Source organism: Myiozetetes cayanensis, unplaced genomic scaffold (genome assembly GCF_022539395.1).
Source record: "Myiozetetes cayanensis isolate MyiCay16 unplaced genomic scaffold, myiCay2020 scf29, whole genome shotgun sequence".
Taxonomy (NCBI): domain Eukaryota; kingdom Metazoa; phylum Chordata; class Aves; order Passeriformes; family Tyrannidae; genus Myiozetetes; species Myiozetetes cayanensis.
In genome coordinates this window covers 45,333-70,708 of record NW_026087510.1, presented here as the reverse complement: position 1 = coordinate 70,708, position 25,376 = coordinate 45,333, and the positions used below count along the sequence as shown (strand labels likewise).

General features: G+C 57.7%; 4 protein-coding genes across 37 annotated transcripts in view; 1 reads left to right on the top strand and 3 right to left on the bottom strand.

Annotated features, from left to right (window-relative positions):
• The window catches only part of TIMM17A (translocase of inner mitochondrial membrane 17A), a 59,276-nt gene that overhangs the window by 14,632 nt on the left and 19,268 nt on the right, over nt 1–25,376 (bottom strand). The gene's annotated exons all lie outside the window — the stretch shown is intronic.
• On the bottom strand, nt 1,427–11,504 carry LRIF1 (ligand dependent nuclear receptor interacting factor 1). Of its 4 annotated transcripts, XM_050323158.1 has the most exons (5): nt 11,353–11,391; nt 8,593–8,654; nt 5,274–6,705; nt 4,089–4,361; nt 1,427–2,882 (listed from the first exon to the last, which is right to left on the bottom strand). In XM_050323158.1, exons 3-5 carry the CDS (start codon nt 6,690–6,692, stop codon nt 2,427–2,429), a joined length of 2,148 nt encoding a protein of 715 aa, XP_050179115.1. In that variant the 5' UTR covers nt 6,693–6,705; nt 8,593–8,654; nt 11,353–11,391; the 3' UTR covers nt 1,427–2,426. The 4 variants fall into 4 exon arrangements, with proteins under 4 accessions (XP_050179115.1, XP_050179114.1, XP_050179117.1 ...); XM_050323157.1 differs by lacking the exon at nt 8,593–8,654 and having other exon boundaries at nt 11,353–11,504; XM_050323160.1 differs by lacking the exon at nt 8,593–8,654 and having other exon boundaries at nt 5,274–6,697; nt 11,353–11,378.
• UBE2T (ubiquitin conjugating enzyme E2 T) lies at nt 16,478–21,155 on the top strand. The gene is made up of 7 exons (XM_050323176.1): nt 16,478–16,549; nt 17,571–17,698; nt 18,748–18,817; nt 19,240–19,345; nt 19,631–19,729; nt 20,022–20,102; nt 20,856–21,155. Exons 2-7 carry the CDS (start codon nt 17,590–17,592, stop codon nt 20,979–20,981), a joined length of 591 nt encoding a protein of 196 aa, XP_050179133.1. The 5' UTR covers nt 16,478–16,549; nt 17,571–17,589; the 3' UTR covers nt 20,982–21,155.
• Nucleotides 21,867–25,234, bottom strand: LOC126644165 (tetraspanin-18-like). Its single transcript, XM_050323175.1, has 7 exons — nt 25,178–25,234; nt 24,572–24,766; nt 23,521–23,595; nt 23,223–23,321; nt 22,674–22,847; nt 22,155–22,238; nt 21,867–21,914 (listed from the first exon to the last, which is right to left on the bottom strand). Exons 1-7 carry the CDS (start codon nt 25,232–25,234, stop codon nt 21,867–21,869), a joined length of 732 nt encoding a protein of 243 aa, XP_050179132.1.

The following is a 25,376-nucleotide window of genomic DNA, read 5'->3' as shown; positions in this document are numbered from 1 at the left end:
GGAATGGACCAGGAGTTGGGAATGGATGAGAAGTTGGGAATGGACCAGGAGTTGGGGATAATAAGATAGAATCTGGGGATCAACAAGAAGTTGGGAATGGACAAGCTGGGAATGGATGAAAAGTCGGGGATGAGCAAAAGAGTTGGGAATGGATGAGAAGCTGGGACTGGGCACAGCCAGGACCGTTTTCCCAGCCTGATCCCAGAGATTTTCTGGGCCACACGAGGTCCTGGTCAGCACAGAAAGGCCCAATGGCAGCAGGAGGATGCAGAGACATTTCTGGGCACGGGATTTCTCTTCCCAGTGTCACATCCCACACATGGAGAGCCTGGGAATGGCAGGAAATGGAGCCTGGGAATGGCCAACCCTCTGCCTGCTGACAGGACAGGGATGGAATTCCTGAGTTTGCTTTTCCATCTGCCTTTGGCTGGAGCCACAGCTCCATCTGTGCCTCCCCCATCCCGTGGGAGGGGAAGGAGGGAGCAGTTTGGGACTGGCCAAGCTCAGCCCACGCAGGGAGCGTTCCCACCTTCCCCACAGAACCACTGACTCCTCAGTCCTGCTCACCCTGGCCAAACCTGGGCTCCTCCCACCCTGCTGGGAGCAGCACACAGGAATTGTCCCCACTGGCTGCTCAAACCCCACATTTTCCCCCAAATCCCGTGGAATTGTCCCCTTTGCTTCGCACATTTCCCACTGGAGGTCCCACTCCTGCAGTGGCCACGGAATTCTGGCACGTCCTGGGTTGGGAGGGACCCACAGGGATCTGAGTCCGAGCCCTGGCCCTTCCCTCCATCCAGTTCAGGCCCAAGTCAGCCACATCCCCCTCCCACAGCCCTTCATTAAGTGTTTAATTAATCTGCTTCCCTGGGCCACTCAATGGCATTTCTGCCCCCAGACTCTGCACAGAGTGACCCCCTGGGTGATGCCCTGACCTGCTCAGCAGCCTCAGCCAAAGGCTTTGTTTCCATCACTCACTTCCCTCACCCTCCACTCTGGGCCTGCTCTTCTCTCCAAACTCTGCCCATCCCTGCAAGTGCCCCAGGCCAGGCTGGACTCATGGAAGGTGTCCCTGCCCATCATGAAACGATCCTCAAGGTCCCTTCCCACCCAAACCTGAGATTCCCCAGAGCAGGCACTTCCTTCTTCCTCCCTCTCCAGATCCACTGGAGTTTTTCCCACCACCAGGACTCATAAAAACAAGGGCAGGTGGGGCTGGCAGAGCCCTCCAGGATCCACCCCCAAAGCAACTCCCTCCACCAACCCCCTGTGGGCAATAAAGGAAAACCTGCAGGGGAAAATCGGATTCAAACACGGAAAACAGGAACGATGACACAAAATAACCCCGGGGAGCAACGACCCCCAGGGGTTGGTGATGGTCCCTGTAAACCATAAATGGACAAAGGGGGAAAAAAACAGTGACAAATTCTGCTGGGAACAAATAAAAACTCATTCATTGTTGGCAGGGAGAGGGAGGGGCTGCAGGAGGACAAAGACACAGAGGGTGAGGGTCCAAAGACATCCCACCCTACAACTGCAACCAAGGTACCATCAACGGGGGTGGCACATCCAGGCCACACCAAACCCACCAAGGACTGCTGAGACCCCGCCTGGGGCAACAGAAACACAACTTTCAGTTCTTATTAACAGAGTTCTGGTTAAAAAACACACACACCCCCCCAAAGCAGGCAGAGCCCCACATTGCACAGCTGGCCAAGGCCTTACAAAGGCTCACAGAAACCACGGGGAGAGCCAGGAATCCTCGGAGCCGGCCCAGGGCTCCTTCTCCAGGGTTTGTATAAATAACAATCGGCACCGCCCCACAGTGCAATCCCAGACCCCTCAAACACACCCATGAACCCACCGGCCCGTCCGGCCTGTCCGCTGACAACTGTTCCCAGGGATCCCCAAAAAAGGGTTCCCAGGGATCCCCAAAAAAGGGTTCCCAGGGATCCCCAAAAAAGGTTCTCAGGGATTCCCAAAAAAGGGTTCTCAGGGATTCACCAAGGAAAGTTCTCATGGATTCACCAAGGGAAATTCTCATGGATCCACCAAGGACAGTTCTCATGGATTCACCAAGGAAAGTCCTCATGGACCCACCCAGGACAGTCCTCACGCCTACGAGGACAACCAGACCCACACCCACAGCTGGGCCCTCCCAGTCTGCTCCAGGCCCCGGGACCCCAAAATGCCTTCGCCAGGAGCGGCCCCGAACCCCCCGAGCCCGGCACGGGGGGTGCTCAGGAAGGTGCCCCCTGGGGGGATGTCCCAGGGTGGGATTGGACGGTCCCGTCTCCCACTCCCGGTGTTCCGGCAGGGAATTCCAAACACACCCACGGCTCGGAATGCACGAGGCTGCTCCGGCCAGGAGTGTTTGTTCCAGTGAGGGTTTCTCCCTGCAGGAGGGAAGGAGGAGCTGGGGGGTCTCAGCTCTGCTGCATCTCCCTCCTCATCTCCTCCAGCGCCGCCTCCCTCTCCCGCAGCAGCTGCTTCAGCCGCCGGATCTTCTCGTCCCGGATCGTCTCGTCCAGGTCCGGGGGAGCCGCTGGGAATGCATCATCCCTGAAAGAACCTTCCAGCAGGGAGGCAGAGCCCCCAGCAGTCACCAGCTCCGGCATCTCCGAGTCCGAGCTGTCGCTGCAGGCCGGGGGTGTCCCCGGCTCCGAGTCCCTCGCTGGGGAAGCTCCGCAGGATCCCGTGGGAATCCTCGGCTCTGGGGAGGCTGCAGGGGGTGAAACGCTCCTGGGAGGGGCATTGGGGGGTTCTGAACTCGGGCTTGGGGAGGATCTGGCTGAGTTTCTCCTTCTCTTCCCGCTGTCTGACAGGGGGGACGATTTGATTTTCCTCTTCCTGGTCAGATCCTCCTCCAGATCCACAACGACCTGCACGGGCAGGAACACAAAACGCTGGATCAGCCCCAGCCGTGCTCAGGGAACACAAACCACGAGCTCTCTGCTGAAACCCCTCAGAATTCCTTCAGCAAAGGGACACCTCTCTGTGCTCCGTATTTTTGTGGTCAAGGTTCCCAGTGAAAAATTCCAGAGCCTTCCATTCCCTCCTGGAGGTGGAAGGACACTGCACACCTGCTGGGCCTGCCCACCATCTCCCATGGCTGCTCAAGTTCTTTACCACAAGGGCAGGACAAAGACTTTCTAAAATGAACCAGAACTGCTCAAGTTTAAATTTCCAAAAAGCTCAACCACAGCAGATGTCCAACACCAGGGGAAATTCCCCTCAGATATCCTGGTATTTAAATCATGGAATTATGGAGTGGGTTGGGTTGGGAGACACCTCAAAGCTCATCCAGCTCCACCCCCTGCCGCGGGCAGGGACACCTCCCACCCTCCCCGGTTCTCCAGGTGGCCTTGGGCACTTCCAGGGATGGTTTAATCTGAAGAGGAGCTTTAAATCTGCTCAGTTTTAGCCCAGGATTAGCGGAGCCTGAGAGAGGCTTTGGTTGGGCTGGGCAGGGTCCCAGAAAAGGAAATGCAGGCCACTGGCTGAGCTGGATGGATAAAACCCTCCCCTGCACTGGGATGGGAGTTCCCCCTCCCAGGAACATCCAGCCGAGTTCTCCCAGTGACAAAGGACAAAGTTTTAAGGATTTGCAGCTCCGAACACTGGGCAGGTCCACAGGTCAATTTATTGTAATAAATTAGTTCTGCTTTAGTTCTAATAAACCCCCAGCCTTGAAATGATGGCCCTTGGCTGATCTCAAACTCAACTGATACGATTCCTAATTAATTATAAATGATGTTAATCACTAAATTATCCTCCCACTCCTCTGCTCGTGCTCCTGCCCTGGGGATGCTGGGGTTGAACACCACCCAGGACACAGAGCCCCCAGTTCCCCCCAGGACCATCCCTGGACTCCACAGCCACCATCAGCAGGGCCAAACTCCTCCAAACCATTTCTTGTCCAAACTCCCTCGGGTGGAGCCCCAAAACCAAGCCCAGAGATTCTCAGCTGGTGCTCAGGAACCCCAAACACGTTCTGGGAATGACCATGCCAACAGTTCCCGGTGAATCCGCGGCTGGGGGGGCTCCCAACAACCCCCAGCCCTGCACCCTGAAGAATTCCCAGGTACCTTTTCCTCCTGAGCACACTCCTGAGGGCAGTTCCTCGTTTCCACATCCAGGGAGGACGAGCTGCAGGAATCCCTTTTGCTGTCCAGGCTGGAACAGCCCCTTCCCTTGGGCTCCTCCCAGAACTCCCAGGTCAGTGGGATCCTCCTCAGGGAAACCCTCTCCTCCTTGCACAGCCCAAATCTCCTCCTCAGTTCCGAGTACTGCTTCCAGTGGGGCTGCTCTGGGGGCGGTGTTGTCACCTTTCCCAGGGGATCCATCTGCTCCCACCGCACCTGAAACACAGCATCAGCAGGAGAGCCATCAGTCCCGCTCCCCCTTTCTCTCCATAACAACAGATAAAATACAGGAACATGGAAAAAGAGGTGAGGGAAGGAGAGGGGAACGTTGGCTGGCTCTGCCCCCCCCCCCAAGAGCCCCATTTAGCACAGAGAATAATTCTGGTAAATTATGCACATTATCAGAGGTCTAACACTCATTAATGACTTAAAACTCCATTTTAACCCCCCACCCCCAAAACAGTGAAAATCCATCATGGAACATCCAGAAAACATCCAGTTCAACCATCAACCACAGAAATCAGAGGAGCAACAGGAGAATCCCTTGTTCTCCACCTTCAAATCCCCAAGGAAGAGCAGGGAGGAGCAGGCAGTGCCTCTGCTCTTGAAAATCCAGGGCGAGGCAAATTTCGGGGCAGAAAGCAGCACTTTTGCTCAGCTGTTTGAAGGAAATGCAGAAATAAACTGTATTTCAACCCTTTTTCGGGTGAGGAACACACAGGGCAGGGAGGAAGGAGCTGACTGTGCGTGCCAGGAGGACAAACTCTGCTCCTCCAGCTCCTTTTCCCCCTTGGGAAACTGCAAACTTCTCCTTCTCCACCTCACATCCCACAGCTGTGCTGGGAACGTGGGAGGATCCCCCTTGGAGAGCTCAGAGCACGACCAGCCCCCCTGGGGCTCCAGTTTGTCCCGTGAGGGGGCAAAACCCATCCGTGCTGGGCCCCTTCCTCTTCCTCCTGCATCTCCCACTCAGCTCGACCCCAGTGGGGAGGAAAAGGCCATTTATGGGCCACAACCAACTCCAGACTGGGATCCCCAGTGACAAAACTCCGTGAGCTCCTCAAGGGCCGTTCTGTCCCCTCAAACCCCATGGGAGACTGAGGGGGGGTTAACTGGTAATTAAATTACCTCGGGCCACTCTCCACTGGGAGCACGTTCCTGCTCACCCTGAGGTGACACAGCCCCTGCTGCTCTGGGAGGGGGGTGACTCCTGTCCCTGCCACCTGTGCACTGTGTCCCCAGGGCCGGGGCTGGGCCATGTCCCGGGGCTGGGACAGGGCAGGGACTCCTCTGGATGGCACCCGGATCCTGCTGCTCCTCCCTGGGCGGCACCGGGGCGGCTCTGGAGCCATCTGGGGACGAGTGCTGGGGGTCTGCAGGTGGGCTGGGGTCCCTGTGAGCCAGCAGCACTCCTTTGCCCTTGGACAGCACCAGGTTGACCACCTTGCTGGTTATTTTGTTGACAGTAGAGGAGTCCACTCGCTGGGGCCTCTCCTTCCTGAGGGGAGCCTCTGAGGAGGAGGAGGGGGGGGATTGTCTCTCAGCCTGGGCCGCCAGGATGTCAGAGCCTCTCCTGGTCAGCAGATAGACCTTGCCGTTGTACATCACCAGGGCGTTGTCCTTGAGCGGCGCCAGCTTGGCCTGGGCCCCGCCGGGGCAGGGGGGCAGGACGCCGGCAGAGCTCCCCTCCGCGTTCCTGGCGTCCGACAGCGTCTTCAGGATCCTGGAGGCCACGTTGTTGGAGGATTTGACGGGGATCAGGCAGGGGGCCGAGATGGGGGCGGCCTCCTGCACAATCCACTTCATGGGGCTCTGGCGGCGCTGCCGCCCCACGGGGGGAGCCGGGCCGGGAGATCCCCCCCGCTCCGGGGCCGCCGTCAGCAGCAGCGCCTTGGGCACCTCGGCCCCGCCCGGGGGGCAGAGCAGCCGCTTGGGCAGCGCCTGCGGGCTCCTCACGGTGTTGACGGGGGACACGTAAATCACCGTGGGCGGCCTGGAGCCGTCGGTGCCGGCGGTGGCCGCCAGGATCCTCCGCTGGATGGCCGGGGGCAGCAGCGAGGCCGGCACGGATTTCACCTCCGCGTCCGCCGGGATCTGCAGGTGGTGGCCCGAGGGCAGCACCGGGGACTTGACGGTCACGGGGACGGGTTTGGCGTTGACCACAACGTAGGCCGGGCTGCCCTGGGGGGACGAGCTGGACACGGCCACGTCCTGCACGCACCCCCTGTCCACGCCCTGCATGGCGCTCGGAACCGACCCCTCCTGCTCACAGCCCGCCCTGACACCCTCCTGCTTGTCCAGAGTCCTCGCCAGGATGATCTTCCCGGAATTAGGAGGCTGGAAGATCTTAACGGACGCAGGCGCGGCGGAAGCGCCGAGCTGGCTCTGAAAGGTGAGGTGGACGGGGGCGGAGATGTCCCCTGAGGGGCTGTTTGGCATGGCCGGAGCCTGAACTAGTGGCACAAAGCTTCCCGCAGCCTTGGGAATGGGGAGCAGTTTCAGGAGGTTTTTCCCATCGGGTCCCGTGGTCTGAAGGACTCGGTACATGCAGCCTGCAATGCTTGACAAAGAGAGGGGGGAGAGAGAGAACAGAGAGGCAGGGTGAGTGAACACAGCACAGACACTTCAGCAGCAGCACCCCCAGCGACACCCCAGGACCCAGCCAGAGCTGAGCTCCAAGAGCTTCAGCAGCTTCAGGAGCTTCAGCAGCTTCAGCAGCTTGAGGAGCTTCAGCAGCTTGAGGAGCTTCAGGAGCTTCCTCCTGTCCTGCCCATGGAACTTTGCATCTCCCACCACCACCGACTGGCTGGAGACACCACCCAACTCCTGCCCCTCCCCAGCAGCCAGAAATGGCATCTTTTTCAGCTTAAAAATATGTGAGAAGGCCCAAGGACACCCCTCACTTTGTCCTCCTCCTCCCCTCACAAGGAATTATCCCAAAAATGAAACCGTCGTCTCCTCTCCCTCTTTAGATCCCTCCTGGGTGCTGGGAACCAGGAATTTCAGGAAAGCTCCAGGAAACCGCTAGGCAGATTAGTTTGCATGGCAAGATGGAAGCAGAAATTACTTCAGGCACACACAGAAAAACCCAGGAATTCAGAAGCAGGACAGGGTGGAGGTGACCCCTGTGCCCACAGGTGCTCCTTGAGACACGGAAAGCAAAGCTGGCTCATCCTCAAAGAGATGGAAAACCCCCCAGTGCCACCAGGTTTTGAGCGTTTTTGAGGGCAGGAGGCTCAGTCTGGGAAGGAAAAAGCTTCAAAAACGAGGAGAAAGACACGGAAACAGCACTGGGGACACCGGGAGAGCAAAGGGATTTTTTTGCAGGTGAAGGGACTCAAACCAAGGCTTGTCAGAACACAGGTGAAGTTGGGACTGCTTCAAATGCCAGGATTTTGGAGTCCATGGCAAGACAGAGAACCTTTCCCACCCCAAGGGGGTTGTCCCGAATGCAGGACCTGCCCCAGAGCTCCTGGGCTCTCAGAGGACAATCTGACTGTGAGCCAACTGAGCTGCCCTGGCCGGGAGAGAAGGCACCAAACCCCTGGGATGTGCTTTCCTGGGCCTGACAGATCCAGAGGGAATAAAAGGCGGAGCTGCCAACCCCACCTGGAGTCCCCAAGAGCATCAGCCCCACCCCACGGAGTTCCTATGCCAGTAAACTCCTGGAGAATGTGGATGTGGGATCAGCCCTGGCCCCAGCCAGGATCACCTGGGCCGGTTCTGCTTCCCTGGCAGGGAGTTCCCAAATGGCTTTTTCCCTGTCCCTTTGGGCTTGGAACAGTGCCTGGGAGGTGTCAATCCCGTGTCCCAACCGCTGGATCTGCTCCAGGAGTGGCCAAGGCGTTCCCTTTCCCCACCAGGGGACAGGGATGTTCATTCCCAAGGCTGGGCAGCTCCTGCTGCAGCCCGGGGTGACCAAATCCCCCCTAGAACCTCCCTCCCTGGGACCGTGGAATTAACCCCACACCCGCTATTTTGGGCCAGAGCCTCATTTTGGGGCTCAGTGTGTGAAAAGTGAGGCTCTTGCAGGAGGGCTCAGGGTGGGGGGCAGGAACTGGCCGGGTTTCTGCCTCTCTTCCCCTGCGGGCAGCAGGTCCTGGTGGAAGGCGGGAGAAGAAAACAGAGCTGGATATTCTGGACTCAGAAGTGAGAGCTGAGAGGGAGCAGCACTGACAGGCAGAGCTTGGCTCAGCCACAGAAATCCTGGTGTGTTTGAGAGCACAGGGACAGCGGGGAAAGAAGATTTTTTTGGAGCGTTTTGAACGTCGGGAAGATCGGCAGCTCCTGAGGCAGCGCTTCGTGTGCCGGGCTTTGGATATCCTGAAAACTCCTCAACTGCCCCTTCCCTCAGCAGGAATCAACACCCCAGAGGCAAATCCCGGCGGGATTTTCCAGCAGAGCCCCCCGGGAGCTGCTGGTGGAGCGGAGAGCAGGCAGCACTTACCTCCACCCCCCTACCCAGGGCTGCCAGGGGGCACCTCAGGGCGCAACCACCTCGTCCTCCACCTGCCAAGGCAAGGGGACACCTCTGACCGCGGGGCACGAGGGACAGGGGCACGATCAGAGCAGGAGGAAGGGAGGGAAGCAGCGAGGGAGGAGCCAGAGGGCGTTCCCACGGCAGGGTCCCCGGCGGGATCGCGGTGTTCCCACCCGGAGTCGCTCCGAGGGGCTCGGGAAAGCGGGACGGGGATTGGGGAGGTTCTGGGGGAGGAAGGCGCCGGTTTGAGGAGCTCCAGGATTTCAGGAGGCAACTCTCAGCTGGTTGATGGCCCTGGAAATGAGGGGGAAACCCCAGAGCGGCAGCTGTTGTTGGGTACTTGAACCTCAGGCACCGAAGAACCCCAAAAAAAACGAGGGAGAAGGGAAGGAAACGTTCCAGGAGACCCTGAGGAGTGGGATTCCCACTCAGACACCTCCAGAAGAGGAAGGGAAGGACCATTGACAGCATTTTGGGCGGCATTTAAATGGAAGATGCTTCTCACAGCAGAAAGACTTTCCCAGGAAACACGAAGAAATCACCGGGTTTCACATTGCCACAATAAAATAAAGCACTTTCACCATTTTCACCCTTTTTTTTGAGTGATGGAGAGGAGAGGTAAAAGTTATTTTACTCCAGTTTTCAGGTCACTGTTAATCTGAATTAATGGATCTTTAAGAATCCCCTCATTTGAATTAATGGATCTCTTTAAGAATTCCTTCAGCAGAAGTGGAAAAAATTCCACTTGGATCCCCTTTTCAGGGGGATTATCAGATCAGATCCACTGGGTTTAAGATCAAGTTAATTCCTTTTTCTAAGACAAAAATAATAACAGGAATTCTGGTTTATGTCAAGTTGTCCCTGAGGATTTTTCCCATCATTTCTGGAGTTTTCTTCCTCCTCTTCATCCTCCTTCTCCTCCCTCAGCCCCACAGAATTCCTGTTTTCCTGCCCATTTTATTGTCTAAACTCCCCCTGTTGTTCATCCCTGTCACCAGAGCAGCACAAAACACAAAATACTGAGCATTTAAACTTCCATTTTCTGTCCCTCGTGGTTCATTAACAAATACATTTCCAGGAACCAAGAGCCACTGATTTATGCTGAATAAATTCAATCCCCAAATCCAACCCAGCGGGAGGTGAAATCCCCGAGAAATCCCGACCGTGCCACCAAAAATCAATCGGATTGAAGGGACAGACTGGCACCAACTGCAATTTTCCTGCCAAGGTGCCAGAACAAACGATCCCCCTTGGAAAAACGGGCCCCTTCTCCCTCTGCCTTTGCTCCCAGATGTTGGCTCAGACCCAGCTTTCACCTTCCATGGACGGGAATAAATCACCAGGAACTGGAGCCAGGATTTGTTTGGCTGGGACTGGCTGGGTCCAGGAAGAGGTAAAATAACATTTATGGTAAATTGGAAAAGCACCCCCAGGGCCAAAGTGGAATGGATGGATTGGAGTTTGTATCTATTGATTTTACATAAGTGTACCCAATCCACGGTTTGGCTGAATATTGTAGTAGTAGTAATAAAAATAATAATAATACATTTATTTATATAGTTATTTTATATAGCTGTACCCATTCCAAATATTGGTTGAATATTGTAACAAAATAACACTATTATTTATTAATAATTAATGAGAATATTTAATATATATTAATAATTATACGTATTATTATAGTTATTATATTTATAATTACTATAATTACTGTTATAATTATTATTAATTGGTATTAGTAATACATCATCATTATTATTATTATTATTATTATTATTATTATTATTATTATTATCCAAAGGAAATTGGGATGTGGGTGTTGAATCCCCAGGAATCCTGGGGTTTTCTCCTAATCCAAAAGCTTCCAAGGGTGGCACAAAAAGCACTTTGTGTCCAACAATAATCGTGTCTGGAGACTCCTCCAGCTCTGTGGGGTGTTCCCTGGGAGCAGAGAATTCCAGGCTGTGCCAGGACAGGCTCCGTGGGCAGATCCCGCTCCAGCCGCAGAACCCTCGGGAGAATCCAAGGCCATCCCAGGGCGTTTGGAGTCCCCACCCCTGGGGGGATTTAAAATCCACGTGGATGTGGCCCCTGGGGACATGGCCGGGGTGGCCTTGGCAGGGCTGGGCTGGTTGGACTCGATGGTCCCAGGGGGCTTTTCCAGCCTCAAGGATCCCAGGGCTACAAAGCACGGGAGGCTCAATCCCTCCCTCTGGCACCCCTCACATTCCCATTCCCGGTTTCCCGGGGGCTCCAGCACATCCTGCCCTCCCCCTCCCCGGGCCCCTCGACGGGTCAACGAAAAACAACGGCGAGAACGGCTCCGGAACGGCCCCGGGGACCGCCGGGGACACCCCGACCGGGACAGGCCGGAGCGAAAGGGAAAGTGAAACAGGGGGAAAGGGAAGGAAAATAAAAGGAAGGGGAGGGGAGGGGAAGGGGAAGGGGAGAGGAAGGGGAAGGGGAAGGGGAAGGGGAAGGGGAAGGGGAAGGGGAAGGGGAAGGAAAGAAAGGGAAGGGAAGGGAAGGGATGGGACGAGAAGGCAAAGACAAGGCAGGGACGACGCCCCCAGCCCGGCCCTCCCCGGGTCCCTCTGGGGTGTCCCGTTCCCAATCCTGGTCCCTGTCGGGGGTCGTGTCCGGTCCCGTCCCTGTGGGGTGTCCCATTCCCGCTCCCATCCCGTCCCTGTGGGGTGTCCCGATCCCGATGCCGATCCCGTCACTCACAACTGCGGCCGCCGCTCGGCGCTCCCGGACATGGCCCCGCCCGCGCCGCTTCCGCCGGCCCGGCCCGCCCCGAGCCTTCCGGGGCACGGCCGGGAAACGGCTCCTCCAGCGGCACTGCCGGGAATGGCAGCCGGGAGAGCGGGATTGACAGCCTGGGAGAGCGCTAACGACAGCCTGGGATACCGGCAAGGACAGCCTGGGATGGAGGGAACGCCGGGAATTCCGGGGGAACCGGCCCGGCCCGGCCCGCACCTTCCGCGGCTCTGAGGGGACGCGGCTCCTCCAGCGGCACTGCCGGGAATGGCAGCCCGGAATACCGGGAATGACAGCCCGGAATGCGGGGAATGACAGCTGGGATAGCGGGAATTGCGTCTGGGGAACGGGGAATTACAGCTGGGATAGCGGGAAGGACAGCCTGGGAATACGGGGAATTCCAGGGGTACCGGCCCGGCCCGGCCCGGCCCGGCCCGCGCCTTCCGGGAAACGGCCGGGAAACAGCTCCTCCAGCGGCACTGCCGGGAATTACACCTGGCATGGCGGGAATACCGGGATTGACAGCCTGGAATACCGGGAATGACGGCTGGGATACCGGGAATGACAGCTGGGATACCGGGATTGACAGCCTGAGATACCGGGAATGACGGCTGGGATACCGGGAATGACAGCCTGGAATACCGGGAATGACAGCTGGGATACCGGGAATGACAGCCTGGGATACTGGGAATGACAGCCTGGGATACTGGGGGAAACTGGGAAAACTGGGGGAGAAAGGGGGGAAATTGGGAGAGGGGGGAAGGGGGAAAAGGGGCCCTGGCATTGCCCACCGACACCGGGATGAGCCAGCACTGCCAGGGAAAGGGAAGGGAAGGGAAAGTTTGGGAAGGGAAGGTTTGGGAAGGGAAGGTTTGGGAAGGGAAGGTTTGGGAAGGGAAGGGAAGGGAAGGGAAGGGAAGGTTTGGGAAGGGAAGGTTTGGGAAGGGAAGGTTTGGGAAGGGAAGGTTTGGGAAGGGAAGGTTTGGGAAGGGAAGGTTTGGGAAGGGAAGGGAAGGTTTGGGAAGGGAAGGTTTGGGAAGGGAAGGTTTGGGAAGGGAAGGTTTGGGAAGGGAAGGGAAGGTTTGGGAAGGGAAGGTTTGGGAAGGTTTGGGAAGGGAAGGTTTGGGAAGGTTTGGGAAGGGAAGGGAAGGGAAGGGAAGGGAAGGGAAGGTTTGGGAAGGAAGGTTTGGGAAGGAAGGAAGGAAGGGAAGGGAAGGGAAGGAAGGAAGGGAAGGGAAGGGAAGGAAGGAAGGGAAGGGAAGGGAAGGGAAGGGAAGGGAAGGGAAGGGAAGGGAAGGGAAGGGAAGGGGGGAAGGGCTCTGTGAAGTGTGTGGGAAGAGCACTAAAATAATGAAAGAAAGAAGAAAAAAAAAGAAAAAAGAAAAGAAAAAAAAAGAAAAGAAAAAAGAAAAGAAAAGAAAAGAAAAGAAAAGAAAAGAAAAGAAAAGAAAAGAAAAGAAAAGAAAAGAAAAGAAAAGAAAAGAAAAGAAAAGAAGTAATTATTGTTCCTGCTAATGAGCCCCGTGAAATGACTCAAGGAGTAAATGACTTGGAACTCACAATTTTTAATTTAAAATTTAAATACAATTATAATAATTTTATATTTATATTTTATGTATTAATAAAATACAGTTATAACCATAAATAAAATAAAACAGTGATTAACATTTTAAACCTCTCTCATTTTAAACCTCTTTGTATCGCTCAGCACTGGGATGTCCTGGATCATTGGGATACAGATTTCTGTGCTCTCGGAGTCTGGGAAAGGATTTCGATTCAGCTCGGGTCTTTAGGTACAAAAACTCAGGGGATTTTATAAAAAAAAAAAATCTTATTAAACTTTACATTAAAGGCACCTCAAAGATTAATGCACAAACGGGACACAGATGGGACAGAAAAGGGACATGAAAGGAACACAAAAGGAACACAAAAGGGACACAAAAGGGACACAAAGACTCGAGCGCTGCAGCTGGAACTGCAGCAGGGTTGGTTGGAGCACTCAGGCCCTGGCAGGGGCTGCCCAGGGAGGTTTGGAGTCCCCAGTCCTGGAGGTGTCCCAGGACGTGGCACTCCCTGCTCTGGGCTGGGAGGGCTTTTCCAGGCTCAGGAATTCCGGGATTCCCCGATTCTGCCTCACAGGAGCTTCTCCATCGCTGGAAGCAAATCCCAAGTTCAGCTGCACTGCCCAAACACGGCTCCTCCTGTCCCAGCAGCTCCTGCTCCTTCCAGAGTGGCCCCGGGAATGGCTCCGGGACAACAGGAGTGCAGAGAGGATGGGAGAGCTGGGAATGTTCCCCTGGAGAAGGGAAGGCTCCAGGGACACTTTGGAGCCCCTGCCAGGGCCTGAAGGGGCTCCAGGAGAGCTGGAGAGGGACTGGGGACAAGGGATGGAGGGACAGGACACAGGGAATGGCTTCCAACTGCCAGATGGAGGGAAAGATAGGAGATGGGGAAGGAATTGCTGGCTGGGAGGATGGGGAGGGGCTGGGATGGAATTCCCAGAGGATGCCCCATCCCTGGAGTGTCCAAGGCCAGACTGGATAAACTCGGAGTCACCTGGGATGGTAGGAGGTGTCCCTGCCCATGGAAAGGTGGGATGGGATGAGCTTTAAGGTCCTTCCCCACCCAATCCAGTCTGGAATTCCCTGATCCTGTCCCAGGCACCCCCAGGACTCACTGAAGTTCCAGGGACACAAAATCCTCTGAGCAGAGATCCAGGGAAATGAAGCCCAAACCTCTCAGGGCTTTTGAAGGCAAAGTCTGGGCCTTAAAACTGGGGATGACAAACCCAAACTGAGGACTAAAAACCCCAAACTGGGGACAACAAACCCAAACTGGGGCTACAAATACCAAACTGGGGCTACAAACACCAAACTGGGGATGGCAAACCCCAAACTGGGCTAAAAACTCCAGACTGAGGATAATAAAGCCCAAACTGGGGACCAAAAATCCAAAACTGGGGCTAAAAACCCAAACTGGGGACAAAAAAAACCCTAACTGGGGACAAAAACCCCCAAACGGGGGACAACAAACCCAAACTAAGCTAAAAAAAAAAACAAACTGGGGACTCAAAACCAAAACTGGGGATGACAATCCCCAAACTGGGGACTAAAAAACCCCAAACTGGGGACTAAAAACCTGAATTGGGAACAAACCCCAAACTGGGGATGACAAACCCAAACAGGGGACTAAAAACCCCAAACTGGGCACAAAAACCCCAAACTGAGGCTCCAGTCCCAGACTGGGGGCTCCAATCCCAAACTGGGGGCTCCAATCCCAAATGGAGACTCCCATCCCAAACGGAGGCTCCAATTCCAAACTGGGGCTCCCATCCCAAATTCCGCTGTCCCGGCATTCCCGGGGCCCGCCCCGGGTCAGCACCACGGACAGGGAGCAGCAAATCCCGCCGGGAGCAGCGAGGAATGCAGGGAAGCAGAGGGGATCCAGGAGGCTCCAGAGCAGCAGATCAGCCCTCAGGAACCAGCAGCGGGATGGGATCATTTCCAGGGAAGGTTTGGGAAGGTTTGGGAAGGTTTGGGAAGGGAAGGTTTGGGAAGGGAAGGGAAGGTTTGGGAAGGGAAGGTTTGGGAAGGGAAGGTTTGGGAAGGGAAGGTTTGGGAAGGGAAGGTTTGGGAAGGGAAGGGAAGGTTTGGGAAGGGAAGTTTTGGGAAGGGAAGTTTTGGGAAGGGAAGGTTTGGGGAAGGGAAGGGAAGGGAAGGGAAGGGAAGGGAAGGGAAGGGAAGGGAAGGGAAGGGAAGGGAAGGGAAGGGAAGGGAAGGGAAGGGAAGGGAAGGGAAGGGAAGGGAAGGGAAGGGAATGTTTTTTGATCTCCAGGAGCCCTGAACTCCTCAGAGAGCTGACTCAGGACTCCCTCTGGCAGAGGATTTCAGTGGGAATCATCCCAGTTTCTGGATTTCAGGGAATCCCAGATTTGTTTGGGTTGGAGGGACCTTAAATCCCATCCCACCCCTGCCCTTGGCAGGTACACCTCCCACCATCCCAGGCTGCTCCAGCCTGGCCTTGGGCACTTCCAGGGATGGGAAATCCATTCCATTCCCTCCCCACCCTCCCAGCCAGCAATTCCTTCCCAATCTCCCCCCTATCCCTGGGAAGCCATTCCCTGTGTCCTGTCCCTCCATCCCTTGTCCCCAGTCCCTCTCCAGCTCTCCTGGAGCCCCTTCAGGCCCTGGAAGGAGCTCCAAAGTGTCCCTGGAGCCTTCCCTTCTCCAGGGGAACATTCCCAGCTCTCCCAGCTCCTCCATTCCCACATTTCTCCCCCCGAAAAGCTCCAGTTGAGCTCGGAGGGCTGAGCTTGGCTCAGGGCACAGGTTGGGAAGCAGCTCCCAAGCCCTGCCGGGTCCTGGAGGCACCGGGAAGCCGCAGGAGGAGCCCAGGTGCCACCTCGTGTCCGCTCCAAGCCCGGCAGCTCTTCCCAAACTTCCTCTCTCCGCTGGAAAAATCCCGGAATCTCAAGGGCCGCCCCCGAGGCGGGACCGACCCCCTGCTGATCCCGCGGGGAGGGGATGGAGGGATGAGGGATCAGCAGAGTCCCGAAATAATCCCTAATCCAGCTCAGCAATTCCCGCCCAACAACTCCACACCCCCCCCCACCCCATCCCACAGCCAGCGGCTTTTCCAGGGAGCTGATTTGCCCCGTTCCCAAAAATGCTCCCAGGCTTTTGGGATCCCCCAGAAGTGAAGCCCCCCGAGGTCGGGGAGCAGCCAGACCCGGGCTGTTTGGGGTGCCCCTCCCTGCTCCCACATCCCGGAAAAACGGGGGGACTCCTGAGGCTCAGGGGAGCACCCAGCAGGAATTTTGGGGGCCAGGGCCCCACACAGCCCATGGAGCTCCTGGGGGGGTCCCGACCCCGCCCCCGCTTTCCCCTCACTGCGCCAAGCCACGCCCCCCGCGCTGGTTTTGTTCAGGGGGCGTGGCTTCCGTTCCCGCCCGCGGCTCTCACCCAATGGCAGCACCCACATTCAAAAAGGAACCGCCCAGAGGGCGGAGCTAGGCCGTGGGTGTCACCCAATCAGCGCACGGGGGGGCGGGGCAGCGAGCGGGGCGTGCGGCCGTTTCCAGGCGACGGAGGAAGTCCCGCCCCCGGCGCGCGCCGCCTCACGGGGCTGAGGGGGGGGCGGGAAACGGGGATCGGACCCTCCGAGGGTAATTAACGGGTCTGGGGGTAATTAATGGGTTTGGGGGGTAATTAGCGGGGCCGAGGGGTAAATAAGCAGCGCGGCTGGAGGTGGGGGCTGTTCCTGAGGGGGTTCTGTGGGGGTGGGGCTGTGTGGGCCGTTCCCGTCCTTTGGGGTTGGGGGAGGAGCCCTTGTCCGTGTGAGGGGGTGGTTAATTGGGCTGGGGGGTTGATTAATTAGGATGAGGGTGTTAATAATTGGGCTGAGGGGGTATTTAATGAGGCTGAGGGGGTCAATAATTGGGTTAGGAGTAATTAATTAGACTGAGGGGGTAACTGATTGGGCTGAGGGGTGATTAATGAGGCTGAGGGGGTTAATAATTCAGCTGAGGGGTAATTAATTAGTATGAGGGGGTTAATAATTGGACTGAAGGGTAATTAATTAGTATGAGGGGGGTTAATAATTGGACTGAGGGGTAATTAATTAGACTGAGGTGGTTAATAATTGGGCTGAGGGGTTAAGTAATGAGGCTGAGGGTGTTAATAATTGGGCTGAGGGGTAATTAATTAGGATGAGGGGGTAACTACTTGGGCTGAGAGATAATTAACTGGGCTGTGGGGGTCAATAATGAGCCTGAGGGGTAATTAATTAGTCTGAGGGGGTCAGTAATTGTGCTGAAGGGGTCAGTAATTGGGCTGGGGGAGTAATTAATTGGGCCCAGGGTTTATTATGGAATATTAAAGTCCGGGGTTTATTAGGGAATATTAAAGCCCAGGGTTTATTCGGGAGTCTTTCAGTCTGGGATTCCTGAGGTTCAGCTGGGCCTGGGGGGTGGGATGGCTCACAGAGCAGCTCCAGGACAGGCTCAGCGGTGTCTGGGTGTCCTCACCCGGCACAGCAGCATCAGGACAGGCTCTGGGTGTCCCTACCCCGGCACAGCGGTTCCAGCCTGGCCGGTGTGTGTTCCAGGGCTGTGTGTGTGTTCCAGGCTGGTCTGTGTGTGTTCCAGGGCTGTGTGTGTGTTCCAGGCTGGTCTGTGTGTGTTCCAGGCGCAGTCCCGAGCGGGCCATGCAGCGGGGGACGCGGCTGCAGCGGGAGCTGTCTCTCCTGGCCGCGGAGCCGCCGCCGGGCATCTCCTGCTGGCAGAGCGGGCAGCGCACAGACCGCCTGCGGGCACGTGGGTACCGGGGCACCGGGGGGGTCCCTGAGGGTCTGGAGTGCCCGAGGGGGGTCCCTGGAGTGCCCGGGGGGGTCTCTGGAGTATTGGGGTGTCCCTGGAGTGCCCTGGGGAGGGTCCATGTGTGCCCGTGAGGGGTCCCTGGAGTATTGGGGCGTTTGGGATCTCTGGAGTATTGGGGGGTCCCTGGAGTGCCCTGGGGGAGGGGGGTGTCCCTGGAGTGCCCTGGGAAGTCTCTGGAGTATTGGGGGTTCTCTGGAGTGCCCCAAGGGGGTTCCTGGAGTGCCCTGGGGCAGTCCCTGTTGTGCCCCAGGGGTTCCCTGAGATGGGGCTGGGTCTGTGCTCACTGCAGGGTTTGTACTTTATGAGCTGCATGGAAGTGTGAAATTTAGGGAGAATACTTGTATTTTTATTTACTTTTATTTATTTGGTTTTCCTGTGATTTTTCTTTCTTCCTGTGATTTTTCTTCCTGTGATTTTATTATTTACTTGATTTTAATTTTATTTATTTGGATTTATTTGATAAATCATTTTTATCTATTTCATTTCTTATTTTGTTTTGGTATATTTATATTTTACTTGTTTTATTTCTTTTGGGTTTATTTATTGTTATTTTATTTATTTATTTTTAATTTTAAATGTTATTTTTAGTTTTATTTTCTTTCATCTTTATTTATTTTGGGTTTATTTCTTTCATTTCATTTATTTATTTTTATTATTGGGGGTTTTTTTAAACATGCTTTGGCTATCCTGCCAAGGTTTTCATTGCTGAGGGGTGGAGCTGCTCTCAGCCCAAATGAGGGTTTTTATTCCTGGATTCTTCCCTGGGAGGGGTTGGAATGGAATCCCCATCCCTGGGAGTGTCCAAGGCCAGGTGGGAGCAGCCTGGGCTGGTGGGAGGTGTCCCTGGGGGGTGGGGTGGGATGGGATTTGAGGTCCCTCCAACCCAACCCATTCCGTGATCTGAGCAGTTCTGTAACTCTGGGAGCTGCTGGACGATTCCAAAGGGTTTGGAATGTGACCTCTCTGTTCTCTCCTGGCTCCTGAAGAAATCCTAGGAGGTGCAGACACCCCCTATGAGAAGGGAATATTCAACCTGGAGATCATCGTTCCTGAGAGGTGAATGGGCATCCAGCTTAGGTTAACTGGGATGAAATCCTTCCCTGGGAGGGTGGGGAGGGGCTGGGATGGAATTCCCAGGGGATGCCCCAGCCCTGGGAGTGTCCAAGGCCAATTTGGAGCAGCCTGGGATGGTGGGATGGGATTTGAGGTGCCTCCAACCCACCCTGGATCTGTCTGAGTGCTGCTCTCCAACAGAGTGAACTGCTGACCTTGCTGCTTCCCCTTATCCTGCCAACAAGGAGTGGGACTGAGCCCCTTTTTCCAAGGAATGGCCTTGCTTCTCCCGTGGCTGGCACACTCATTTCACACTGACCATCCCAGATGTGCTGATGAACCCCCAAAAAGTGCCATGGGTGGAAACAATGGTGGTGAAACAACCAGAGCTACAATCCCTCCTTCCTTTGCTCTCCCCCCTCCAGGTACCCCTTCGAGCCCCCCAAAATCCGCTTCCTGACCCCCATCTACCACCCCAACATCGACTCTGCGGGCAGGATTTGCCTGGATGTTCTCAAGTTACCCCCCAAGGTGAGGGAGCTCCTTCCCACAGATTGAATGTCCCGTGCTCCTGATCAATTTACACCCCGCCGGGAGGGAGGGAGGGCGGCTCTGACGCGGCCTCTCTTTGTGTCCTGCCACAACTGGAGCCACGTCCTTTGTTCCAGGGGAGTTTCCAGGGTTTTAGTGCTTGGAGCCCGAGGGAATTGGGTTGTTCCCACTGCCCTGCTGGGCTGCCTTGGGGCCGGATGGTGGGACTGGGGGGTGTTTCCCGTGGGTGCTGAGGGGCCTCAGCAGGGTCCCTTCTCCCCACAGGGTGCCTGGAGGCCCTCCCTGAGCATCTCCACCCTGCTGAGCTCCATCCAGCTGCTGATGGCAGAGCCCAACCCCGATGACCCTCTCATGGCTGACATCGTGAGCTCCTCCCCGTGGGCAGGGCAGGGCAGGGGGGACCTCAGGCTGGCTTCAGGCTGAGTTTTGGGGACCTCAGGCCGGGTTTAGGCTGAGCTTTGGGTGACCACCCTGGCAGTGGATCCACAGGAGCTGACCAAGGTCTGACCTCCAAGCTCTGCCCAAGTTCCTTGAGCCAACCCAAGGCATCTGCTGCTCTGGGTTTGGGCTGGCTCAGGACCCCTAAAGCCAGGCCTAAGTCCCAGCTTCTTGGTGAGATGTTTTAAGCCTGGCTTTGTCTGCTCTTCCCCTCCAGTCCTCAGAGTACAAGTACAACAAGCAGCTGTTCCTGCTCCGTGCCCGGGAGTGGACGGAGAGGCACGCGGGGCAGGACAGGGTGAGGCCCAGCCCTTCTGCCCCCCTTTCCCTCCCAAAACTGGCTCTATGTGTCTGCCTTTGGCCTCCCCGTCTGCTCTGCCTCTCCTGCGGGGTTTGCCTCAGTCTGTAAACTCATTATCCTGTCATTAATGTCATTAATTTCACGGTGCTCTCTGTTAAGCTTGTTATGTTCTCCCTGCCCAATTAAATGTGCTCCCTCGCTGATGAGGAGGGGGAGGGATGGATAAAAACCCTTCCCTGGGGATCCCCTTCTTCCTCAGCTCTGCTCTGTGTCCTGCAGCTCTTCCCCACCTGCTCATCCGCTTGGTATTCCCTTGGGAATGCAGCTTTCCTTCCTCCTCCCTCTTTCCCTCACCCTAAAAAACAAATCCCACTCCAGCAGATCAAAACCTTCCCAAAAATCTGTTCCCTCTGGGCCTTCCCCCTCCCCTGGGGGGGCTTCCCCTCCCTGCCCCTGGTTAGGAGAACAGCCCTGGGGGGAGGGGGTGTTTTCCCTGTGGGAATCCCGGGAGCTGTGCTCAGTATTCCAGCCCTGAGCCCATTCCCAGGGGAACTGGTGGTTGGAAGGGCATGGGGTGAAGAGATCCCTGGAGCATCGTGGCCCTGCTGTGCTCCATCACTGCCCTGCTCCCCTGCCACCCCCCTCCCTCCAGATCCCGGGATAAGGACCCTGGTGGAGCACAGGGCATTCCAAGGGCTGCACAATCCAATCATTCACAGCTCTCTGCTTTTATTCCTTGGCTCATCACAGGCTCCCGAGCCTTTGGAAGAGAAAAACACCCCCAGGGAAAGGAGCCCCAGCAGTGAATCCTCTGGGCACAAGAGGAAAGGCAGCAGCATCAGCAGGAAGGAGAAGAAACCCTGCCCAGATTCCTGATCCCTGAGGGGGGTTTGTTCCCTCGGGATTGTCACTGTCCCCTCACACAGGGACAGGGGGTTCTGCCCCTAAAGGGCTGCAGCACTTTGGGTTTCTGTTTCCCTGTTTGTTTGGGTTTGTGTTGCTTTTTGTTAAATTTTTCATTACATTAATAAAATAGAAAGTTTTCATTTGTGTCTGTTTTCCCCTTTTGTTGAGTGCAGTTTTTGGGATATTCCAAAGACAACTGGAAGCAGCTCTTCCTTTCCCAGCTTTCAGAGAAGTGGGGACAGCACCAGGAGCTCAATTCCTGTTTCCAAAATCGACCTGAGAGCAGGAGCTGGGTCAGCACCAGCTGCTGGGAATCCTTCCCTGGGGAAGGCTTGGTTTTCCATGGAAGTTTAATGATTCCAGCTCTCTGGGGCGGCCCCTGGAGCTCCAGTTCGGGCCATTTGGGATTACCTGGGTGGTAGCCCCAGGAGGGGTCACCAGGGACCAGCAGTGGCCCAGGGGCAGGAGGAGAAGCCCGGAGGATTTCCTGGAGATGTGGGAATGGGTGGATGTGGAGGACAGAGCAGGATGTCAGGGTGAGGAGCCTGGGAGCATCAGGAGGTTTGTGGGGGGATCCAGAGGAGGGAGGGCTGATGATCCCAGCAGGAGCAGGTTGGATGCTCAGCCTCTTTCCCTGAAAATTCCCTGCAGGGAATTTCCCCCCTGTCCTGTCCCTGCTCCCAGAAAAGCCCAAACCAGGCCTGTCCCTGGAGCAGGGTCAGGATTGGGTGAGACTGGGAAGGGCTCAGGGATGGAGCAGAGCTGGGACAGGGCTGTCCCAGGCTGCTCACGAGCTTCCAGAGGCTGGGAAGGCTCAGGGCTGTCCTTGGCTGCTCCCGGCATGTCGGTTCCCGCTCAGTCGAAGTTGTAGTAGAGGCAGAAGGCAAAGAACATGGCAAAGATCTGGGATGAGGGAGGGGAGGGGGATGAGAGCCCGGCAGGGTCACCCTGGGCTTGGGGGTCAAAACACAGCCCCCTCCCCACCCCCCTGGCACACACAGCCCCCTCCCACCCCCTGGCACACACAGCCCCCTCCCCACCCCCTGGCACACACAGACCCCTCCCCACCCCCTGGCACACACAGACCCTCCCCACCCCCTGGCACACAGACCCCTCCCTGTCCCCCTGTGCCCGCTCCAGTGCCTCGATGCCCAGCACGGCCAGGCTGCAGGTGCCAGGCAGGGACAGGGACCTCTGCAGGGTCCTGCCGAAGGTGGAGAAGCAGCCCTGGGGACAGGGAGAGGCTGGGGGGGCTCTGGGGGGCTCTGGGGGTCACTGGGATGTGGAACCACGGATGGGCAGTGCCCCAGGGGATGGGAAGGGGTGGCACAGGGATGTGGGACAAGGGCAGGGACATGAGCAGGGAGAGGCTGGAGGGGCTCTGGGGGGGCACTGAGGGGGGCACAGGGACACAGAACCATGGATGGGCAGTGTCCCAGGGCTGGGCGGGGGCTCTGGGGGGGGCACAGGGACATGGAGGGGCTCTGGGGGGCTCTGGGGGGCACAGGGACACGGAGCCACGGATGGGCAGTGTCCCAGGGGCTGGGCAGGGGTGGCACAGGGATGTGGAGCAGGGAGGGGCTGTGGGACACGGAGCCACGGATGGGCTGGCAGGGGTGGCCCAGGGACACAGCTGAGGACGGGGGGAGAGGGGTGTCCCACCTGCTCGTGGATGTAGCCGGGAATCCTGTCCCGGCACTGCTCCCAGCCCAGCAGGTCCCCCAGGAGCCCGTCCCGGGCACAGCAGGCACGAGGCCACGGCACCCCCGGGTGCAGCTCCTGGAAACGGGAGCCGTTCCCAAAGTCCTCGGGGCCCAGAACGCCACAGCAGGAGAACTGGGACGGGAGGGGACACCCTCAGCGGGGTGACAACGGGGGGACACCTTCAGGGGGGTGACAGCCTGGGGAGTGACCAAGGGAGGGGGCCCAGCCCAGCCCGGGGGTCATGGCTGGGCTTCACGAGCCCCTCACCCACCTTTGGGGCACCCCGGGCAGGTCCTGTGGGTGCTCCACAACCCCCCCCCCCAGAACACCCGGAGCCTCCTGGGGCTCGCTGGGACCATCAGGGTGGTCCAGGGGGGTTAAAGGAGCCTCTTGGTTACTCACCATGCCCATCAGGGTGTCCCGGGGGCGGACAGGGACCCCCCAGGGCACTCCCTGTGACCAGGAGGGTGTCCCGAGGGTGGACAAGGGACCCCCAAGGGCACTCACCGTGACCATGAGGGTGTTCCAGGCGGTGCTGAACACCTCAGCCCCCTCATCCCCGCGGTAATTCCTCCTCAGCTCCGACAGAAAGCGCTCGGGCCGGACCTGTGAGATCAGTGCCAGGGGTGGGGCTGCCCCACACCCACCACCCACCCACCCACGGGACCCCCCGGCACAGCCCTGGCCTGGTGGGGAAGGGGAGGGAGGGAGGACCCTGCACCGGTCCCTGTGCCCTGGGGGAGCCCTGGGGGGACAGAGGGAGGCTGGTGGCACTGTGGACGGGGCCGGGGCGTGGGGACAGTACCTGCTTCCAGTGCACCAGGAAGAGAATGGCCCCCACCAGCTGCATGAGGAAGACGAGGCTGACGAGGATGAAGAACTGGGGGGCGGGGGGTGAGGGAGTCAGAGACCCCCCGGAGCCCTGAGAGCTCCCTCGGGGTGTCCCTGCCCGGGGAGGGGGGGGGACAGGGGACAGGGCCACATCTCCCACCAACGTGGGCAGGGAAACAAGCCTTGGGTGCCGGGGGCTGGGGGTGCTGCAGGAATTGGGGTGGGGGTGCTCAGGAAGGGGGTTCTGCCCCTCAGTATCCTGGGAATGGCTTGGGAATGCCACGAGGGAAAAGCCAGGGGCTTCAGGGAGAAGGGACCCACTTGATGGCTTTGGGAACCCTCTGGGCTCTGAGTGGAGACTCACAAGGGGTGTGGGGTTCGGAGGGGGTCTAGAGGGTGAGGAACAGCAGCTTCGGGATCCTGCAGGGACACCTGGGTCCCCCAGCACCCTCCTGTACCCCAATCCCTCCAACCCCGACCCTCCATCCCATCCCCTGCACCCCAATCTCCCCATCACACCTCCTGCACCCCAATCCCTCCATCCCATCCCCTGTACCCCAACACCCTCCATCCCCCAACCCTCCATCCCATCTCCTGCATCCCAATCCCTCCATTCCCCAACCCTCCATCCCATCCCCATTCCCCAACACCCTCCATCCCACCTCCTGCATTCAAAATCCTCCATCCATCATCTCCTACACCCCAATCCCTCCATCCCCCAATCCCTCCATCCCATCCCACATCCTGCACCCCAATCCATCAATCCCCCAGCCCTCTATCCCATCCCCATTCCCCAACACCCTCCATCCCACCTCCTGCATTCACAATCCTCCATTCCTCATCTCCTGCACCCCAATCCCTCCATCCCCCAACTCTCCATCCCATCCCCTGCACCCCAATCCCTCCATCCCATCTCCTGCATCCTCCAAGCTCCTTAACCCTGCAGTCCCTCTCCACCCCTCACATCCCCTCCCACCCCCGCAGTCCCTCCCCACGCCCCCCCCTCCTCCGCCGTGCCCCCTCACCAGCAGCAGGAGGGGGCGGCTCCTCCGCAGGGCCCCGCAGCAGCCCAGGAAACCGAGCAGGGCCAGGGCGATGCCGAGGGCGAGCAGGAGCCACGAACCCGCGCTCAGCACGGCCCGGGTGGCTACCAGAGCCTGGAACCCCCCCGGGTCCGCGGCCACCCAGAGCCCCAGAGCAGCCAGGCACGTCCCCCCGGCCTGCGGGACACGGGGGATCAGCGGGGCGGGACGGACCCCACCCGCGAAAACGGGGGGATCCCAGCCCCGGGGCCGGGGTGACCCCCCGAGCCAGAAATGTCACCTGAGAATAGGAATTCTCCAGCCCCGGGACCGGGGTCACCCCCCGAGCCAGATGGAGATGTCCCCCCGTGGGTCGGGGGATGCTCTGCCCGTGGTCCCCTCCCTGGGACACCCTGGCACTGGTGTCACCCTCCCGAGCTGGCCAGAGATGTCCCTCCATGGGGTCACACCCTGGCGCTGGTGTCACCCCCCGAGCTGGCCAGAGATGTCCCCCCATGGGGTTACACCCTGGCGCTGGTGTCACCCCCCGAGCTGGATGGAGATGTCCCCCTGGGTTGGGGTCCCCTCCCCCGGCCCCAGAGCACTCACAAACACGAGCACGTTGAAGATGAACATCAGGTACTTGAGGCAGCTCAGGACGTCCATGGGGACCCCGCGGGGGGGACACGGCCCCGTCTGTCCCTGGTGGGGGGGGAGAGCAGAGCCCTGGCACGGCCAGCCCTGGCACAGCCACCCCAAGAGCTCTACAGCCACCCCAAAACCCTCCACAGCCATCCCCAGTCCTCCA

What these genes read in the sequence shown, in the direction of transcription:
- UBE2T (XM_050323176.1), top strand. Translation starts at nt 17,590, where the DNA reads ATGCAGCGGGGGACGCGGCTGCAGCGGGAGCTGTCTCTCCTGGCCGCG. An exon ending in GAGATCATCGTTCCTGAGAG is followed by an intron (nt 18,818 to 19,239) that starts GTGAATGGGCAT and finishes TCCCCCCTCCAG; the next exon opens with GTACCCCTTCGAGCCCCCCA. An exon ending in GGCACGCGGGGCAGGACAGG is followed by an intron (nt 20,103 to 20,855) that starts GTGAGGCCCAGC and finishes GGCTCATCACAG; the next exon opens with GCTCCCGAGCCTTTGGAAGA.
- LOC126644165 (XM_050323175.1), bottom strand. Translation starts at nt 25,234, where the DNA reads ATGGACGTCCTGAGCTGCCTCAAGTACCTGATGTTCATCTTCAACGTG. An exon ending in GCCGCCCCCTCCTGCTGCTG is followed by an intron (nt 23,596 to 24,571) that starts GTGAGGGGGCAC and finishes CCCGCCCCCCAG; the next exon opens with TTCTTCATCCTCGTCAGCCT. An exon ending in GGAACACCCTCATGGTCACG is followed by an intron (nt 22,848 to 23,222) that starts GTGAGTGCCCTT and finishes CTCCCGTCCCAG; the next exon opens with TTCTCCTGCTGTGGCGTTCT.
- LRIF1 (XM_050323157.1), bottom strand. Translation starts at nt 11,384, where the DNA reads ATGTCCGGGAGCGCCGAGCGGCGGCCGCAGTT. An exon ending in CCAGTGGAGAGTGGCCCGAG is followed by an intron (nt 4,362 to 5,273) that starts GTAATTTAATTA and finishes GCTGTGTTTCAG; the next exon opens with GTGCGGTGGGAGCAGATGGA. An exon ending in AGTGTGCTCAGGAGGAAAAG is followed by an intron (nt 2,883 to 4,088) that starts GTACCTGGGAAT and finishes CTGCCCGTGCAG; the next exon opens with GTCGTTGTGGATCTGGAGGA.